The sequence below is a fragment of the Helobdella robusta genome (assembly GCF_000326865.2).
Source record: "Helobdella robusta unplaced genomic scaffold HELROscaffold_6, whole genome shotgun sequence".
Classification (NCBI taxonomy): Eukaryota; Metazoa; Annelida; class Clitellata; order Rhynchobdellida; family Glossiphoniidae; genus Helobdella; species Helobdella robusta.
This window is the reverse complement of record NW_008705330.1, coordinates 173,188-193,672: the sequence shown is the minus strand read 5'-3', so window position 1 is coordinate 193,672 and position 20,485 is coordinate 173,188. Positions and strand designations below refer to the sequence as shown.

At 30.1% G+C, this 20,485-nt stretch overlaps 3 protein-coding genes across 3 annotated transcripts; 2 read left to right on the top strand and 1 right to left on the bottom strand.

Annotated features, from left to right (window-relative positions):
- Positions 1–7,973: 7,973 nt before the first annotated feature.
- On the top strand, positions 7,974–9,300 carry HELRODRAFT_69115 (hypothetical protein; the record flags this gene model as incomplete). Its single annotated transcript, XM_009029008.1, has 4 exons — positions 7,974–8,036; positions 8,152–8,216; positions 8,765–8,873; positions 9,211–9,300. The coding sequence occupies 4 exons, from the start codon at positions 7,974–7,976 to the stop codon at positions 9,298–9,300; spliced, it is 327 nt and encodes a 108-aa protein (XP_009027256.1).
- Positions 9,301–14,540: 5,240 nt separating this feature from the next.
- Positions 14,541–14,711, top strand: HELRODRAFT_68922 (hypothetical protein; the record flags this gene model as incomplete). The annotated part of the gene is made up of 1 exon (XM_009028977.1): positions 14,541–14,711. A coding segment is annotated over one exon (171 nt), but the record flags the coding sequence as incomplete, so codon positions are not given.
- A 2,129-nt stretch (positions 14,712–16,840) lies between these two features.
- Positions 16,841–19,408, bottom strand: HELRODRAFT_163942 (hypothetical protein; the record flags this gene model as incomplete). The annotated part of the gene is made up of 3 exons (XM_009029031.1): positions 16,841–16,902; positions 18,911–19,049; positions 19,259–19,408. 3 exons carry the CDS (start codon positions 19,406–19,408, stop codon positions 16,841–16,843), a joined length of 351 nt encoding a protein of 116 aa, XP_009027279.1.
- Positions 19,409–20,485: the final 1,077 nt, after the last annotated feature.

The window sequence follows — 20,485 nt, the reverse complement described above, 5'->3', positions numbered from 1 at the left end:
CATAAAGTTTGTTATAAATAATTCTATTTTATTTATTATTATAGTATTTATATTTATATGTATTATTACAATAATAATTATATTGTATGTTGTATAATATATATATAATTAATGATGCAATGGATAGTGTAAAAGCTAAAAAATCAAACGTAAATAAGTTATTTTTATGCCGCTTTTCTTTTGAATGTGCCTTTAGTTAGTTTTAGCTAGAGTTTATTTACATCTGTTTTTAAAAACATTGATGATTAATATTCATCATATTATTATAGATGTAAAAACATACCTACCACTGTTATTTTGAACTTCAGAAATATTTAACAAATATAATTAATTATTAAACTCAAATTTTATTTATTTATTTCACTGAATAAATTAATAATTTTATTACAAACTTCTGATATGCAGACAAAATAAATTAAAACGAAAGCAACTGACAGGCATCAACCAATGATTCAACAAGACAAATAAAGACAGAGAACAACATACAAAACACAGCAACTATTTACGAGCCAGCCATGAGACGATGATGATGATGATGAGATGATGATGAAATGACAAACAGTTGTGACATTGCAACATCGCCTTGTGAGAGGCTTGGCTGATGACTATTTTTATTCTCTTGTTTTTTTTAGTTATGAACTCTTAAGCCGAAAAGCATGCATGAATATGAAGAATAATGAAATGATAGATGGAAAGAATAATAAAATGAATTAAATTATTTTGGTACCATACCAGAAGTAGTTCCAAGAAAAGAAATCTTCTTAAAATAATAAAATGTAAAAAATATTTCAATTGAACGCAATTTCAAACTATAAAACAGAGCCTAAAGATGAAATTTAAATGAAAAGTTGCACACGATTAGAGTAGGTGCGCCTCCTATATTTATGCCGAGCGTGTTTATTTATTTACCTTGCGTTCTTTAGCCAGTTTAAAGCCACATTGCAAGTGGCGAGGTCAACTTCTGAAAGATCATTTATTCAAAAGGATTTTTTCATTCAATTCTAGCGAATGAATTTTTTCATTCAATTCTAAGTATAAATTGTGACAACAAATGCTGCAGAACTCTTTTAATCTTCGACATGTAAGAATTGCATTGAAACAATTAAAAAAAAACACATAATTTTGTTACAGAAATTGCTCTGTTCATTTCCATTATGAGCGTGCTAAAAATCGAAACAGCGTCATAGATTAATTAATTTTCCTTCGTTTTTAAAACACATTTTGATGATGTAAAAAAAATTTACTATTCGCAATACCTTTGTAGCTACACTTTGAAATTGTTGCAGTTGATGTTGCTGTTACCAAAAATCGGTGGAACGTTATGCGAAATTTTTTTTTGTAGTTGTTAGCCAAACAGAAAATTCTGTTGGTTTTGTCCAAAGATGAATTAGCAAAAGTTCTGTTGTGATGTTGGTACAGTTAAAATTGAATTAATTTCTTTTAATAAATCTAAACACTCTATTACTATTCCTCCTATTATCTTACTTGATTCTAAAACTCTTTATGTTTTTCACAAGTTTCGTAGTCTAAGCTTTATCTTTGATTCTAGTATGTATCTTTCTTCTCAGATTAATAGTGTTGCTAGAAGTTCTTACCTTCATTTACGTAGAATAAAACCTTTTGCCTTTTCTTGATGATCCTATTCTTCTCCATCTTGTAACTTCCTTAGTCTTATCTAAGATTAATCATTGTAACTCGCTCTACTATGGTCTTCCTGTTACTTCCTTAGTCTTATCTAAGATTAATTATTGTAACTCGCTCTACTATGGTCTTCCTGATTCTATACTCTATCCTTTAAGTAAAGCTTTTAACTTTGATGTTCGTCTAGTTGCTCGTGCCCCTTTCTTTTCTCATATATCTCCATATCTTGTTCTCTTGCACTGGCTACCTATAAAATATAGAATAGTTTTTAAAATTTGTACATTTATGTATAAGTCTCAATCTAAATTATTTCCTAAGTACTTATCATATATATTAATATATACTATTTGAACCTAAACGCCCCAGTTTGCGATCGTCTTCTTGTTCTCGCTTCTTCATAACTCTTGTTAAACACTATTTTATTAAATCTGTTAGTGCTTTTTCTGGCTCTATTCTCTGGAACTCTTTACCTACTTCTCTGACTACTTCTCCATCACTTACGAAGTTCAGAGCGGATCTCAAAACCCATCTGTTTTTAAAATTCATTGAGAAGCGCTGTTGAACATCGCGGAAATAGCGCATTACAAGCTAATTGATTGACTGACTGACTGACTGACTGACTGATTGAGTTGAAAAGAAGTTGAACATTGTGAGGACTGAAGACTGATGTTACATGCCGGCAGATGTTTGGGATGTTTGGGTTGATTCTGTTCTGGTAGTCAGTGAGGTCTTAAAAAAGTTACAATAGCCTGATCTTAATGTTCTTGTCTTTCTAGGTAGTGTTTCTACTTAAAAAAGTCGCCAGCCCAGGCACAAATGAACATGTTAAAAAATCTCAATTCCGACAACGGTCGAAAAATGTACATCTGCGGTCCTTCAAAAGTATAATGGTTCTCAATGCAACTCTCGCAGCAAAAAGTTTGCCCAACCCTGGTGTAGAGTTATATCTTTCATTGAGTAAATTTGGAGTTGCGTTGTTATTTAGATATTGCTTCTCTGACTGAGCCGGTGTGAAATTATTCAACTGCTAGGCGGTGGTCTTTTTGGTCATTTGGGCATGGACGAACTGCTGAATAGTGTTTAGGTATTTAGTTTAGAGGGTGTTCTTGATTTTGATTTGTCTTTACTAATTTGTTGAAAAGGTGATGTGACAAGGATGTGTTGGGTCTTGACATTGGATTAACAATTGTGATGAAAGCAAATAGGTTTGTCGAATAATAAAGAGAATTTTGCATTTGTGAAAGTTGAAATTTTTGCAGTCAATCATAACGGTTAAATTTGACAATATTTGTTAAATAGACACTGATATAAATATAAAACATCAACAAAAACCGTAGATTTAGAAAAGAAAGTCAACTTATACTAGAAGCCCATGAGTATCAACCAAAAATTTATGGCTACTTACGATGTATTTCATCAGAACACACCAGATTCTGTGATACGCCACACTTAAGAACTCTACTAAACTTTTTCAGAAGACATTTAGATGGACATGGAGTTGTTTAATGTTTTAAATTTTTGCAACGGTTTCATTTTATTTTGGCATTACCAAATTGTTTGTTTTTTCCTGATTATAAATTTTACTACAAGCAAGAACAGCGTTGATGTCACGTATTCATTACAATTGTCCAAAAAACATCAATATTAGTTAATATACAGTGTTGATGCAAACAGTCCCAGGTTTACATTCAGATCAAATAGTAAAGAAAATTTTTTGTGTAACTCAAAGTTTCAGTTCAGACATAAAACGTCTTAAGAAACAGAAACGATATAAAAAGCTTTAATATTTTGGTTAAAAGCAGCAAAATGCGGTATGTTATGTGTTGCTTTCAAATACATCATCCAGTATTGTGGGCATCCTGCTTTAATAAAAATGCTTGTAAATGTTGGACACAAGATGGTGTAATGGCTTAAGCGCCTGTTTGTAATATTATAGTGACTGAGTTTAAACACAAAGATCCCCGCCTTACGTGGAAAGTATTTGTTTGTTAATTTCAATACAATTTGTTTTAAAATTGCCAATAAAATGCTAAGCCGTTCTTGTGTAAAGAGATTAATTTAATATTTTGATCGTTTACAGATTTTACTACCACAAATCAAAAACTACTACACAAAACCTTCGTCAACGCAAGCATAACTATCAAGTCGCCACTCAATCAACATATCAAGAGAAGACCTTCATCACAAGACACCTTAAATATATTAGCACTCAATAAAACTTTATCATTTACTCAATCTAATTTTCTTTTTACTTTTCGATCACCTCACTAACTCATTAAGTCATTATCTAGTTTATTAATTAAATACTTTATTTATTTGCCCTTCTGTACCATTACTTTATTTTAAATACTTTTCATGTTTACACGTTTTTTTCTCCGTTATTTATTTCGTTATCATTTTATACTATTGCCTTGCATGCTGTTAACAGATTCTGCGTCTGTCAGATCCTGGTTTTTTAAAGAATAATAAAAAAGTGTTTGTGACTGAATTCCGTTATTAGACAACAATATTTTAATATGCAAATAATTTTATTTTATTCTTATTTTATATATATTCTGTCATTTACTGTGTTAACTACGTTTAGCAGGTATTCGTCTACTAATTTATTAAACTGTAAATTACTATAACTATTAATATTTTCAATTAAATTTTAAGCTGTTTTTTAGTATCGTCGATAGGGTTTTATTGTGATTTTACAAAATCTACTGGTATTTTGCAATAACATATTGATTTTCTTCTCATGTTCGTTCATGTACATAACTATGTAAGAAAACAAACAAGCGTTTAAATTTGAACTACGTATCCATACACGTTAATTTCAATTTAATTCGTTTTGAAATTGCTACTAAAATGTTAAGCATTTTTTGATAAATCGTCTTTTTACGACATATTTATATTTATAAAATTTAACTTCTGAAATGTTTTCATCGTTACTTAGAATGTATGGAAAAACAAATAATAATAAGAATAACTGCGTAAAGCAATTGAATAAAGTTTGGTTTACTGTTCTGTCTAGGGTAAACTAAAAATTAATCTAAGCTTTTGATATTTCAGTGTTTTGTCGACTTAATTTTAGCTGCCCGTTTAATTTTGTGCATTCCCTACGCCATTATTTATTTTGGGTCGAGTTTCAACGGTTTGATCGAAATCTACGTCGTATTTATTTCTTTGCTGTGATTTTCTATTTTTTTGTTGGTGATTTTTTATTCGCATTTTGAGTTAAATTTATTAAAAATTAAACTTTAGTTATTAGTAATTTAGTTTAAAAAGCCTTTTGTTGGCAATTGGCAACTATTATTAAAAAATAAGTGATTTTTAATTATTATATAAAATTTTAATATACACATTATACTTGTCTTATACGTGCATTAATAATGCATTATATATATAGTATTGTATTATATAGTAATTAGTGTATTTAATATTAATTTAATTAATTTAATCTTTTAATGTAACTAATATAATACACTGTATTATATGGCAATGCTTTTCAAAGAGGTGGTCCGCAGCCGGTCTGCAGACTAGCAACTGCAACTAAAATATTCAAAATAAAAAAATAAAAACAAGACTTGACCAGCAACACAAAGAGAATTTCATTAATTAGTACTGGTGAGATAAAAATAGAAGTGAGAGCGCAAGAGCCAGAATGATCTCTGCAACTAATGGAGATTCGTCGTTCTAAATTTGCGAGATAAGTATATATGTGAGGGTGGTCAGCTGTTTAAAAAAACATGGTTAGAGTGTGAGATAAGTATGAAAGCGAGCAAGAAATAGTATTTCACATGTGGTATATTAACTGTATTTATATATATATTGTGTAATGGTGGTCCGCAGCATGCCCATTAAATTCTGTACTGGTCCGTGGAACAAAAAGGTTTGAAAAGCATTGTTATATGGTATTGTATTATATAGGATCGGTCATTTCTTCTTTTAAGTTTCAATCTTGAAATTTTTAACTTCCCAGCTAGGTGCAAAAGTAGAAGCAAAGCAAGGTATAAAATAAATAATGATAATTAATATATATTAAATATTATTATGTATAAAATAATTATATTTATTTCATTTACTGTATAGTATTTATTTACTAAATAAAAAGTATTTTCTATTTAGTAATTTGTTTCATTGGATTTTATTTTATTTTTTATATAATTAACATTTTATTTAGGTGTTTGTCGTGGGTAATTTTTGTAATTTAGTTATTTTATTTTATTTATAATTAGGTAAAAGTGCATTTTGGATGCCTATATTATTTCATAAATAAAATGCATAATTACTCATGCATTAATGTGCATAAATTCTAGAGTGTCAGAGTCGGATAAAAAATACTCTGACTCCGGTCCTTCAAAAAATTTGGCTCCTGACTCCAGGTAAAAATTTCTGACTCCAGGTTTTGATTCCCAGAAAAATCTTTTAACGTATGCATCATAATTTCACCTTATTATCACTAGTAAATAGAAAATACTTTAAAAAACACTGAAAATCAGTCAATGTAATTGTTTTTCTGAGTAAAATTACTCTATTTTTATGTTTTAAAACATATTGAGCAAATTTTACAACTTTTGGATCATAATTTCACCATTTCATCACTACTGGCCATACCTCCATTGACCACGATAGATTTTCAATGAAAATATTTAGATTCATCTCTTTTCACCACCATCATTATACCATTGATGCCAAATCCTCCAATTTCACCTGGATTATTCTCCAGCCATAGTTCATGCACTTCGTGATAGAATTATACCAGTTGACAATTGTGTGATTTGTTGTCACTTTTGTCTCTGGCTTTGTTAAAAGTTGTAGCATATTGTGTGACTAACAGTATTACATCATTAAGATTATTTGTTTTAAAGTCGGATGACTGTGTTCAAAAAAGAACCATCTCTTATTGATTTTCTCCTGTTACATCTTGCACATTTCCATCTCATGCCACTAATATTACCATCCATGTGACTTAGTCGCTCACAACTGTTACACACAGACTGTTTCTTATTAGACTACATTCAGCTAACCATAGTACACAAGCATTTATGTCTGTCAGTTCAGGTATCACTGAAGCCAGGTTCTTAACATCATTTGTTCTGGTTTGTACTGGAATTATGGTATTAGGCGGCACAATTTCCATTGTTCCATGAGGTCTACCACCCATTTTAGCGCTATTTAATTCGAAATTTATTTTAATGAGACGTTTTTTAATTTACACGAATTTGAAACAGGAAACAAAACTAGGATAAAACTAGGATTAGTCGCAAAAATGGAAACCAAAGATTATGACTATTAATAAATATTTTTGTTATTTTCATTTTTTGTTTATCTTCATTTATCTTCACGTCCTACCTCGGAGTAACTGGTTCTTTGGACGCTAAAGGAAGATTGATTGATTTTTGTTTATTACTAGTTTCTAAAAAATAATTTTATTTGAAGAATTCAACATTTAGCATAATTTTAACTTTATTGATAAAATAATTTACGCACCTAAAAAATGTCTTTTATTGGTAAAATAATTTAGGCACCTAAAATGCACTTTACCTTTACCATATAATTATGTTTATAAAATACAAATTTAATTTATAAGTCTAAGGAAATATTTTGGTAAAAGTGTACTTTTCTGTCTACTCATGCAATTAATTTTATAACAAACTACATAACAATCATCAATTTTTCAATGTTCACAAGTTTTAAATGTTGAAGATTTTGCTTTTCTCAATTTTAATGTTAATCCTAACCCTAGCTCTCAGCCTGACACATTACAAATTTTATTAATCTAAAATTTTCGAAGTGCATATTTTTCTAATTAATTCAAGTTCACTTCTCGCTTTATTTATACTCTCACCTCCGTGCTTATCTCACAAAATTAATTTCATGTGTATTGAGAAAAGTACGCTAGCCGTCGAGTTGCGCTATATAATTATTTTGATTATTTGTTATCTTTGCTATATTTATATTTGTCATCTTTGAAAAACTATAGATATCGATAGTCTATATAAGACGCTGCACGTGTTGTGTATGTAGTGAAGTTTAAAACGAAGTTGTAGCTGTGATTCATATGGTTACGATCGGAATTATTGGCGGTCGTGCGTATTTCTTGGATTAGTGAATATTTAGCAATATTAAAGTTATTTAGCAATATTAAACTAATTAAAGGTGGAGTTTGTATTTTTTTTATTTCAAAATCAGTCGACTTAATTAAATTAAATAAGACTATAAAAGCTAATCATTTATATTTTATTTAGCTTTACCTTAGAATTAGATTTTTTAAAACTAATTTAACTTGTTAACAGATGAGTTTGTCTGCGAATTCTTTGAACTGCAATCAACAAAATGAGTCACAAATGGCAGAAGGAACAGAATCTATCACCAACTTTGTTATGCAGCTCGATGAAACGCCCACTATTGTAATATTACCAACTGTTTTTCTTTTTAAAATGTTTACTATATTAACAATAGTTCTTATTCATTCAAATTCAAAAGTTATTTGTCTTTTTTTAATAGAATATTTTTATTCACTAGATTCCAGATGTGGTCACCTCAAGTTTCCTCAATTCAGCAGGATTTGAAGCTAGCGATCCCCGATTGTAAGTTTATTAGATCATTTGTGGGTTACATTGTTAATTATAATATGTAGAGTCCATTCGAGCGCCTCGTGAATGTTGTTCTTGTCACAAGCAAAGACCGAATTCTCTACACCTCACGAGGTACATACTTGTTGTGTATGCTCTTGAAAGCTCCGCATCATACAAGCATGGCATATGATAATCATTGAGTTTCTGAAAGGCAGCATCCGAACCAGGCCATTGCATAACTGCACAAGACATGGCACTTCTTTAACTGAGCTTCTTGCCAACCTGTTACATTAGTTTTATTAATAAACAATTAATATTTAACAATAATTTTTATTTGATTTCTGACACTAACTAGAAAAAAGTTTGGAAATGTATTAAACAATCAACATTCATTTTTCAACAGCTATTCGTTTCAATTAGTTATGTTCAAGACCATGTTTTAAACATTCATTTTTTACTTGTTTATGAATTTCTAACTTACTTCATTTGCACTCAGTTGATATTTTGTTTCATTTGTTGTTTCATTTGTTGCACTTTATTACTGCCTCATCATCATGTAGAGTCAAGCTAGTGTCATTGGCCGGTCAAAAGTTTATAGCAGAAATAGTTAATGATGCCCTTCAACATTGCAGAGTCAAATCATCTGGACAGAACAAGAAGCAATCCAAAGTAATTAAACAACTTATTTTAGTTGCTCTCATTACTAATCAAAACAATTGCCTTGATTTTACTGTAGCATTTTTTCATAGTTGTTAGGTTTGTAAGCTTGAATGCATGAAATTTTTAACAGCATTTCACTTATTGTGAAAAGTGGAGTTAGACATTAGCTTAAACTTTTTGAGCTAAATTTTGTCTATGTCCCAAATGTGCATTAATTTTTTTTTGGAGAAAAACCTCTAATATTTAATTGTTTCTATAGTATAGATAAATAAAATACAATATATGTAATAGACATTTGAATGTATTGGAAAATTTATTAATTTTCTTTTAAATAAATACAAATCAGGATAAAAAATTGACGCTGACGATGGAGGACCTGAGCCCAGCCCTGGCAGATCACGGAATCCACGCTGTTAAGCCCCCATATTGTTTATAATCTTCAATGCGAATTTTTTTTCATGCATTCTTTGTAGATTTTTGACAGTTTTATGTACAATTTAATTTTGTCCCAAAATGTATAAAACGTTATAAATTGTAGCAATTAAAGTTAAAACAGGTACACAAAATAAAAAACGCTAAACTGATAAAACCAAAGATAAAACCAAAAATTACTGATCACATGAAATATTAAAACAACTGATTGTTCATTCGCTTATTGTGTAGTTGAGATGTACAAAAATGTCAGTTTGGATCTCTAAAAGTCCGCTATTGCTAATGTTAATGTCTTTATCGGGTACGTCTTTTGAGTTTGTCTTGATCTGACTTATCTTATAAACAACATCCTGCAAAAAAAATTTATATTTATCTGACAAATTTTTCTGAAGAGGCAAGTGTGGAGTGTATGTTTGTGCTTGATATAAATTTAAGTTCATAATACTATCTAAATAAAATGATATATATATATTTTATATATATGTATATTTTTATGTTGATATATATATATATATATATTTATGTTGGAAGGATACTATATTTTATACTTTATTTTATGAATTCTACCGAATTGTAGGCAATTTAAAGTTTGAAATGATTAATGCCAACAATTCGATAGAATTCAAACAATACTATATATATATATATATATATATATATATATATATATACATATATATATATATATGTTGGTAATAGACCATAATTTTTACAATATTCTATAAATTCTACCGAATGTTTGGCGTTAATATGTTTGTAGTTCGTTTTTTCGATTTTTCTCACTAAAGTTTTTTGGTGAACGTTTATTATATATATATATATATATATATATATATATATATATATATATATATATCTATAACTATGCACAACAAAAGAGGAGCCATTAGAATGCACCTTGAAACGATACATCAAACGATCCCATCACAAGAAATATTAGTAAGCAATACTAGTATAATATACGGTAACAAGTATCACAGCCTTGCTGAAGCGATCTTCACTGACCAAAGAAAGCCGCAAATTAACAAGCAGCAAAGAATAGCAACATCATTACCGACCAGAAGAATTTTATCGAAAGACTTTACGTGCAAAGAGAATGAACCGAACAAAGATATAATAAACGGACAGGACCAAGATATAATAAACGGACAGAAAAAATCAGAATAAAAGCCCTGTTGTATTAACAAAACTAAAGAGGTTCACTGTTAAGAAAATTTTTAATTTCGGTCTCACATTTTCCGACCAATATGTGGTGGGCTGGACTAAATCAACTTTAGTTTTGTCCGTTCCACATGAAAGGTGGTTGGCTATCTGTCTTGCCTGGTGATTGTCTGAACAGAAAATATAGATTTACAAGATTGACCGGATGTTTAACTGACTCTCCGGATGGTTTGAGGTCATAGATGATTCTGATTAATCTTTTTTGACATCTATGAATGTTTTCAATCAAATATGGGGAACAATTCCCGCAAATTACGTTACAATAAATGAGGTGAGGTAGAACAAAGCTATTGTAAATGACTATTAATGTTTCCAAATTAAATTTATATTTAATAGTTTAATACGGTTGAGAAATTTTTTATTTTTAATTGCCAGATGTATTCAGACCAGGATTAATTATTTTGAAGAGTTAAAAGCAAGAAATTTATTGAATCTGATTTCTGTACAGGAATGTTACCAAAAGTTTTCTTTATATCTCTCATTGAATTGGTTAATATTTTTGGCAAATCGTTGACGAAGACGGAAAACAACAGAGGTCCTAAGATAGACTCTTGCGATACTCCGTATTTCACAGGGAAGGCTTTTTGACTTTTGGTTGTTCTGATAAACAAATTGGGATCTATTGGCTAAATAACTTGTAAGCCAAGAAAAGATCTAACCGCGAAAATCGTAATGTTCGAGTAGTCGCAACAACTAATCGTGGCTTATTATGTCGAATGCCTTTTTGATATCAAGAAATAAACCCAGCGTAAACCGTTTACTGTTTCAATTTTTTAGTACTCTCTGATTGAGTTCTAAAATTGCCAGTCCAGTTGAATGTGCATTTCTAAAACCATATTGACTGTTTGATAAAATGTTGAACGTTGATACAAAAGAGTTCATTCTTGTACATACTATTTTTTCTAAAATCTTCGAAAACGGTGACAACAATGCTATCGGTCTGTAATTACTTGCATTGTCTCTGTGGCCTTTTCATGATCAGGTATGATCTTGGCAGTTTTAAAACTACTTGGGAAAACGCCGTTTGAAAGAGACCAGTTGAAAAATGGGTAACCGGAGAAACTATTTCATTTATAAATATTTTTATAATAAACATGGTAAGATTATCATAAAATACTGATATTTTCTTATTAAATTTATTGATAACTGACAAAACTTCTGAGCAACTTGTATTTATCAGAAAAAATAAGTTACTGTTACGTTCTGAAAATTTTTTCTGATCATTAGTAGAAGAGGAACTCAAAAATTCACACTGATTCAATAAAATTTATATTCATCGCATTACTAATGTCTATTGCGTCATGTAGAGTTGTATTGTTGTAATTTAAAGAATTAATCGTTGTAGATTTTTTTTTGTTCAAAATATTATTGATTAAATTCCATTTTGATTTCACATCGTTTTTTGATTGTTTATAAGTGTTTTGATAAATCAGTTTTTGAGATATACGTTTTCAAGGTGTAAAAGTTTCGAAATTTTTATTTTCTATTAAGTTGTTATCCGTTGGGGTATGGATTAATTTTTTGTTTAACTTACTTTTAATTTTGACAGATTCATAATTTCGGTAGTTATCCAAGATTTTTTCAATTCTGCTCGATTGAACAGGTTTCAAAGGTGTATCGAGGACTCTGTTGAAAACATTTAAAAACAAATCTACACACTTGTCAACACCGTATTTGTTGGAAATTAACTCCCAATTCTCTTTTGCTGATTGAAACAGATGACGTTGTGAGTTTTCTTCTTGTTTAGTGAACTGTTATTCGAACAATTGTCGAAATTTAACCTGTTAGCCATCGTTAATTGCATTTGTTTTTTCCACAAAATTTACTTTAGATTGAAAATTCATTCACGAATGATGGAGTGCTCGGGTCCATGATAGCAGACATTGAATCTTGAGAAACACAGAGCCTGAAACTAGTGCTGCCATCCATCAGATTTGTTTGGCAGGTTGTTAAATTTGTTTTTATCGTTATCTTTTTCGTTGAAAGTTTAATACCAGAATTGGTAAGGTGATTGACGATTACGCCAGTTTTAGGGAAATTCAAGTTGACTAAATAATTTATAGATTTTTTGACAAGTGGATGAACATCTTTGAATCCGATATTCGATGTTGATTTGTCTGTACACTTTTTGACAATGTTGAATAACCGTGAGGAAGATCGGCAATAACATCGAACAAGAACTTATGCATCTGGGGCTTGTAAAAGACGACAGGCAAAAGATTAAACATTGAAAACAACATACAAGATAACAAAAACAAAAAAATTGAATGAATTCTTCACTGTTCATTCAAAACAAATGTTGGTAAAAATGATGACACTGTTTAACTTGATCAACCAGACAATGTTTCGATAGAAATGGTTGCTGATCTTAGCGAAGAAAAGGCAGAAATTGTATCATGTGCAACCTGATGATTATGAAAAAGAAGAAACAGACAATGCCACAAGTTATGAAGAAGGTAAAGTTGATGACCCACCGAGAGGCAATGACATTGGATTCTGGCCATCTATAATTTCATAACAAATGCAAAACTAGTGGCTTAAAAAAGGCCCATCAACAATTCAGCATTGTGATGAAAATTTATTCATATCACATTCGGTTCAGCAGTATAAAAACGACCGCGATATTCCAAGAAGTTGCACAATTAGGTTTTTTTGTCGTCCAAATAAAAATGGAGAAGTTTTAACAAGGAACTGGCTGTTTTCCACCGTCTAATGAGTGCCTTTTACTGTTTAACTTGCAAACTGATGTGTTTCATCACAGCAGCGTTTTCGAGTAATGGATTCTGTAATTGAAAACGTTCTCAAGAACGTAAAAAAATTCATGAACAGTCAGCTGAACACATAAACTCCACTATTGTTTTCTTTACATATATATTTTTATATAGAAAAAGAGATATTATTCTATTCTTATAGGTTTATGAATTTTTATTCCAAAATATTTCCGTAATAATATTTAAATATTCAACGTTGCAATATTATTGCCGATTTAAAGCTCTAAAATTTATCTTTGTGACACTGATTGGGTGTGATGGTTATTTAATGTATTGTTATCTTAGAGCGTATTGCGGTGTTTGATAGGATATACTTATGTGTTTTGTGTAGAATAGGCTAATCTCAATTTATATGTATAAGGTTAAGCAATGTTTTATTAAAAATGCATCAAATAGCGAATTTGGCCGAAGGCCGAATAGTTGATCCACCACTTGACCAAAGCAGAAAAACGCACATTTTGATAAAAACTAACTTTTTAGAATGAAAAACAAGCTAGTATAAAAACGGTAGCCGATTTATGTCTATCCAACAATTCTCTTTATCGAGATAATATTCAATCTCATGTTCAAATTCAGATGTTTTAACAGCTATGATGCCAAAAATAAAATTTCCCGCTGATTATATTTAACAATTATTGTTCTAGAATCCAAAAAGTGATGGTTTTAACGGAAGTTACACTATTCAACTATTCGACCTTAAAATGTCGAAGTCGGGTCAAATTTTGGTCAAATGTTCGACCAGGCTATGTCGATATATTTGTTTTGGTCACTGAGTTAGCTCAGTGAATAGAAGTTCCATGTTTCGCGCTGCTATTACGCAATGGCATGGTTCGAATACTGTCTGTCCGAAAATCAAAGACCATCATACTTGTATGATGCAGTGCTTGCACGTGCATACATAATGTGTATCTGCGTCGTGTGGTGTGGATTGTATATAGCATTTGTGTCACAAAAATTTAATTATAAGTATGGAATAACATGTAAGCAGTTCTGCGTTTGACAGAGTTGCACTATAAAAAATAAAAAACCTTTGGTGCGTCATTATGTTTTTTTATTTTCCAAGAACTTTGGATGTTTGATAAGAATTCATAATAAGAATAATAATAATAAATAATAATAGACCAAGCTGAGATTGGAAATGTTGTAAAACTAAATATAATTATTTACCATTCCTTCCATGATTTTTCCAAAGACGACGTGATGCTTGTCGAGCCAAGGCGTTGGTACCAAAGTAATAAAAAATTGACATGAATTAGAGTCAGGGCCGCTGTTGGCCATAGAAACCCAACCTGCTTCAGAATGCTTTAAAATGAAGTTTTCATCAGGAAATGTTTTGCCGAACAAACTTATTCCTGTTAAACATAATTTAATGTTGGACAAAGTCTCATGCTCATGTTATAGACAATTTTATTTATATTATTAATTTATATTTAAAAAAAACTACTCATATTCGTCACCAGTGAACAGTTTAGACCCTTCACTATGCAATTACCCTTTTGAAGCCAATAAACAGTTAAGAGCTGTTGGAATTTCTATGCAGCGTTTTTAACGACAATAAGCACCAGCTGACCAATTTATTTACTTTTCGTTTTTGCAGAATGCATTGAAATAGGCAATTCAAAAGATTTCAAAGTTTTACTTGAATGTCGTAATTGTGTGATAGCTTAAATAACATAAAGTATATAAAAAAAGTGTGGAACATGAAACAAGTAATTGAGCTTGAAACCGTACAACCTCCAGTTCCATCACGGTTCAGGACATCTCCACCTTGAATCATGAATGATTTGATCACTCTGTGAAATTTCGATCCCTTGTATGTTAAAAATTTTTCCGCACCATCTAATATAGTGTATAAATTTAAGAACGAATTAAACAACAAAAATTTTTTTATATGAAATATGGAAAAATTTTAAGAATAAGAAATAAAAGCTATAAAAGTTAAAATAGCCTGGTAATCAAAAATTAAGTTGACTTATTCAATCTAAGCCATTTTTTCAAATAACAAAAAGTGGGTAAATAGATTTCTTCATTTCGGCTAAGTAATAACGCCTTAATCCCCTGTAAAAATTTCTATATTTTTCTCACTTTCAAACAAAATCAACTGCAGCTTGATGTTTCACCATTAATTTGAAAAATACACTTGTTTTCAAATCAAAACGTGAATTTTGGTAAGAGCAAACACCTTAGACTTTTAGACTTTAGTCACCTTTACACTTCCATTAAAACTAAATTTCCGAGATTGCTTTTTGCACATCTTGCTACCAACACTTGAAAAATCTTTGTGTGTGAGAGACGAGTCATACAACTCTTTACTCTCAATGGGAACTTGCAAAAAAGTTACAAATTTAATTTTTTCTAAAATATTGTTAATATACTTTTTCAACTCGAAAACATGTATTGTGCACTTACTATATGCAATAAAATAACGCACTAAACGGGGTTACGGTGGTACGGAGAGACACTCGCTTACTCGGTATAAATAGTATGATTTAAATTCTAAAATCAATATAATGAAACGATGAAACAAATCGCATGCAAACGTTGTTCAATGTTTTTCAAATTATATATTTGAATAGGACAAACAATTTCACAAAGTATTTTTGAGCTGTTCATAGAATATGCTGACCAAGCGGGCCTAGGGCACAATATTACACAAATTACAAGTTTCGTATTTTACCGTCACGCTCGCGCGGGCTCAGTTGACAACACTCCTTTTATCATCTTTACCTTGCCTAGTCTTTCACTTCCTATTTTTGCAAAATCTAGCTCTAGAAATTGGTCTAAAAATTTATGATTGTTTTTCTTAGCAGAATAGATTTGTTAAAACGTTTCCCAATTAGTGATTTGACAAAACATTCCCAGAGATTCGCGATGAATTGGCGAGACGTATAGCTTTAGATGACTTGTTCCAATCAGGATTATTGCATATCCAAATCATGAAAAGGGCAATGACAGCCGTGTAAAGGATGTTAAAAAACAAGACCTTCGTCCGTCTGTTGAATTTCCTTTTATTCGACTAGATTGAAGCCAAATGATCTGTTATCGACGTCACTTTCGATAGAGTTATATAAAAAGGATCATCTCCTGTTTATCAACAGATTTGTCATTATGTGTTGTGGACTGAAGTACTGAATTTTTTGGGTACATATAACATCAAAGTTTTGTTACAAAGTAAAATTTGTTTGTTACAAGCCCAAGTTTTTTGTGCGTTGTTTGCTTCGCATCACATATATTTGTGTATTAATATTTATTTAATAATTAATTTAATAAAAAGTCTAACTAATGTCGAATATGTACTAAAAAGCAATATCATCAAAATAAACATCCTTTATTAGCAATATTAATGTTAATAAAGTTAATTGTGTATTTTATTGACATTTTGAGTAACATTTGTCTGGTGTGCAAAATGCGTCCCCAAAGAAAATATTCCGGTAAAAATTAGCGTTGACATTTTTTAAAAATTTTATGCGTGAAATTAAGACAAAATGGTATCTTAACAATATTGTAGAGCATGACTGCTGTAGTTTTATTAATGACAAAGTAGAAGCTACATTAGAGAGTAATGCAGTCCAAGTTCCCATTGAGGGTTAGGTCATAGGTCATATCCATGACTCCTAGAGGTGAATCCAGCGAGAATACGGTGATGTTCCACCAGACCATGAAAGAAGAAAATATTAAAAATTCAATGTAATAAAATAAATGGAAATTGGCAAAAAAAATCATTAACGGGAATAAACGGAGACGTATACATATATTAAGTAGTATTAATATATAGGATCGGTAATAATGAAATTGGCATAAAAAGTCATCAATTTCGCAATTTTGAAATCATCCTGCCATCGCAACATTTTTGATCCGCCACATTCGACCCCACCAAATAAAATTATAATAAAATAAAAAATTTCAAAAAAAAAAACTTTTTGCATTACATTAAATTGCATTACATAATAATATTTTGTGTTAAAAATTCTGTTACTCCTAACTATTTCTCGGTAGTCTTTATTACTTCATCTTTAATATTTATCAATACATTTATTTCTTTTTTTGTTCTAATATCTACACCAACATCACATCCAACTCGGATTTAATTTTTCTTACTTATAACTTTCTTTCATAAATTTTTCAATATTTCATAAATATTACAACAATTAATTATTGATTTTCCCATACCATTTTACATTTTTCATGTATCTCGAATATTTTAAAAAATATTCTTCTGTAATTTTTTTGGTTTGAGCAGAGCATGATGGCATAATGGTTAATGGTGATTTGATTTAACCGGGTTCAAATTCAAAAAGAGGATCCTGCCTATCACATGCTATGTGTGTGATGTGTGTCTTTGCAAGTTTTCCTGTACTGTATGCTGTGTGTTGTTGGGAACTCAAAAGTTACAGAAACTTGTAATAATTCTTACTTTGTATATTTTGCATCATGTTAATTTTTTTTATCATTATATTAATTTTTGCATGTTGTACCAATCTCTACATTTGTCATCATGTTAATCTTTTTTATTGTTATATTAATTCATAGCATATTGGATCAATATCTACAATAGTCAAAGTTTGATTTTTGTAAAAAAAAAATTTTTTTCAATCTAAAAAATACATTAATGAATTAAACTTATCTGAAATCCTTGAGCAAAGGCAATAAAATTTTTGACTGTTTTTGGGACAATATCACCAAATAAACCAATAATTATTTTTCCTTTAACTTCCTTGTCAAAACTTATTTCCAAAAAAACCTTGAATGAGTAGGAATTAAATTAAATTTAAATATTTTAGGTAATTTTAAAAAATTTCAAAATTTTAGAAATATTTTTCATATATATGCTTTTTTAATTGCAAAACATATGTTTCGATTGTCAAAAATCTTTCTGAGTAATTTATAATCACATAACAACATGTACACATAAATGACATTTATATTAAAATATATTGACTCCCTTTCAACTATTTTTCACATTCACATGACACTTTAATAAATAGAAAATAATACTAGAGAATTTTGGTTTTGATCGAATAAACATAAAAAATTAAATTAATTTAACGAATCACATCATTACCACAACAGTAAATTACACTGAATTAATTTTGAGCAAGGTGATTGAGTAATACTGAAAAAAATTATCTGGACTATAGAAATTATTTATGACAGCCAATTTGAAGTAGTCATAATATTATATTATGTTATTATAATAATTCAATTAACTTGTAAAGCACTATTTCTGCAATGTTCAACAGCGCTCCTCAATGAATTTTGCAAACAGATGGGTCTTGAGTTCCGCTCTGAACTTCGTAAGTGATAGAGAAGTAGTCAGAGAAGTAGGTAGAGAGTTCCAGAGAAAAGAACCAGAAAAAGCAAAAGCAGATTTAGCAAAAGAGTGTTTAACACGAGTTAAGAAGAAGTGAGAACAAAAAAAACAATTATAAACCAGGGCATTTAGGTTCAATTAATATATCTGATAAGTATTAAGAAAATAATTTAGATTGAGACTTATACATAAATGTGCAAATATTAAAAATTATTCTATATTTTATAGGTAGCCAGTGCAAGAGAACAAGATATGGAGAATAAAAAATTATGATATAAATAAACGTTGAAAATTTTTCTGTAATTCGGAACCTGAAGTAGAGTCAAAAATTTTAGCCTGAGTTGGATTTTTTTGAGGGACTAGAGTCGGAGCTGGATATTTTTCATCTAACTTTGACACACTGACACTGGTATAGTAACAGTAAGATAGACTATTTTTATTTATCTCCATCTATTTGTTGATAGCAGGGGATAGGATGAGATGATTATTTATAAGTATAAGTGTTTTTAAAGTGGGTGGGTAGCTTAGATAGATAGACAATTACAATTAGACATACCACACACACATACAATACGAATATATATAATATACGTATTATAGACAATGATTCGACATCACCCATAAACAAACATTAACTAACTACTAATAGAAAAACACACCTGATCGGTTACTTTGATTGCACTTGGTTTAGCACTTTTAACATCGTGATTATTAACTAGATGGCGGTCTTTCTTGAAATATATGATGCAATAAATGAAGAGTACAAACAAGGCGAGGACCACTAACACTCGCTTGGCAAACCGGTTCATGGTTTAATTTAATAACAATTTAATGAGAAAAGTAAACAACAGGCAATCAAAGATTTCTAGACTTCCAGGTTCGCTCAATACAACTGCTCGCCTGCTCAAATTATTCTCTCTATAATATAGATAGACTAAAGACAGTACTGTTTATGAGTGAATATATTAAATTTAATTCAGGATGATTAATTAAATTTATTAATGATAAATTTTTAAAAATACTTATTTCGCAACCCCCCTCCTGTAATCCTTCTCCTAGAGCGTTACATATCATATCATATCATAGTGACGTAAAATTTATAACAGAAACTGAGCCAATTATATCAAAATTGCTATAACCAGGATCGAACTGGCTTAAAAAAACCGGCCCGGATAATTTGGTATCGGCAACCCATTAGTTTGAAATTTTTTTTCATTTAAATATTTTTTTCTTATTTTCAATTTATTTATATTTTTATATATAATTTTTTAGTTCCTATGATTATTTCATGCATAATGATAAAATTTTAAACCTCAAAAACACCGCTGGAATTCGTATAAAAGATTTTATTTATTACACGTTCAAATTTGTAATTCTGCAAAACATCTTTAAATAGTTAAATATCTCCGAATTGATCTAACAACTTATACATAAAAAACATTATAGCGAAGTGGTGGGCAAACTTTATGCTGTAAGGGCCGCATTGAGAACTATTTTACCTTTTATCTTTGAAGGACCGCATATGTACTTAAGCAACAAATTTTTTCGACCTGGGGAGAATTTTTTTAAGATTTGTGGGTCCTTTTTTTGATCATAATATCTGGCTGACGACCTTTTTAAGGCTTCGAATGTGGCCCGCGGGCAGTAGTTTGCCACCCCTGTTATAGTATAATAATTTTATAGTTCACTGTTAACTACTATGACAACCTTTTCATCGTTTCACGAGCCGATGCTGAAACACCAATGATTTCATCGTTATTGATTCCCAGGAGACATCATCATTTCCATATGACATCATCATAAATTATTGTAAGTTGACTGGCTCAGTAAAATTGTTAATTTGTTCAAAATGTATTTCAATTTTAAAAACGACCTCTCACATAGCA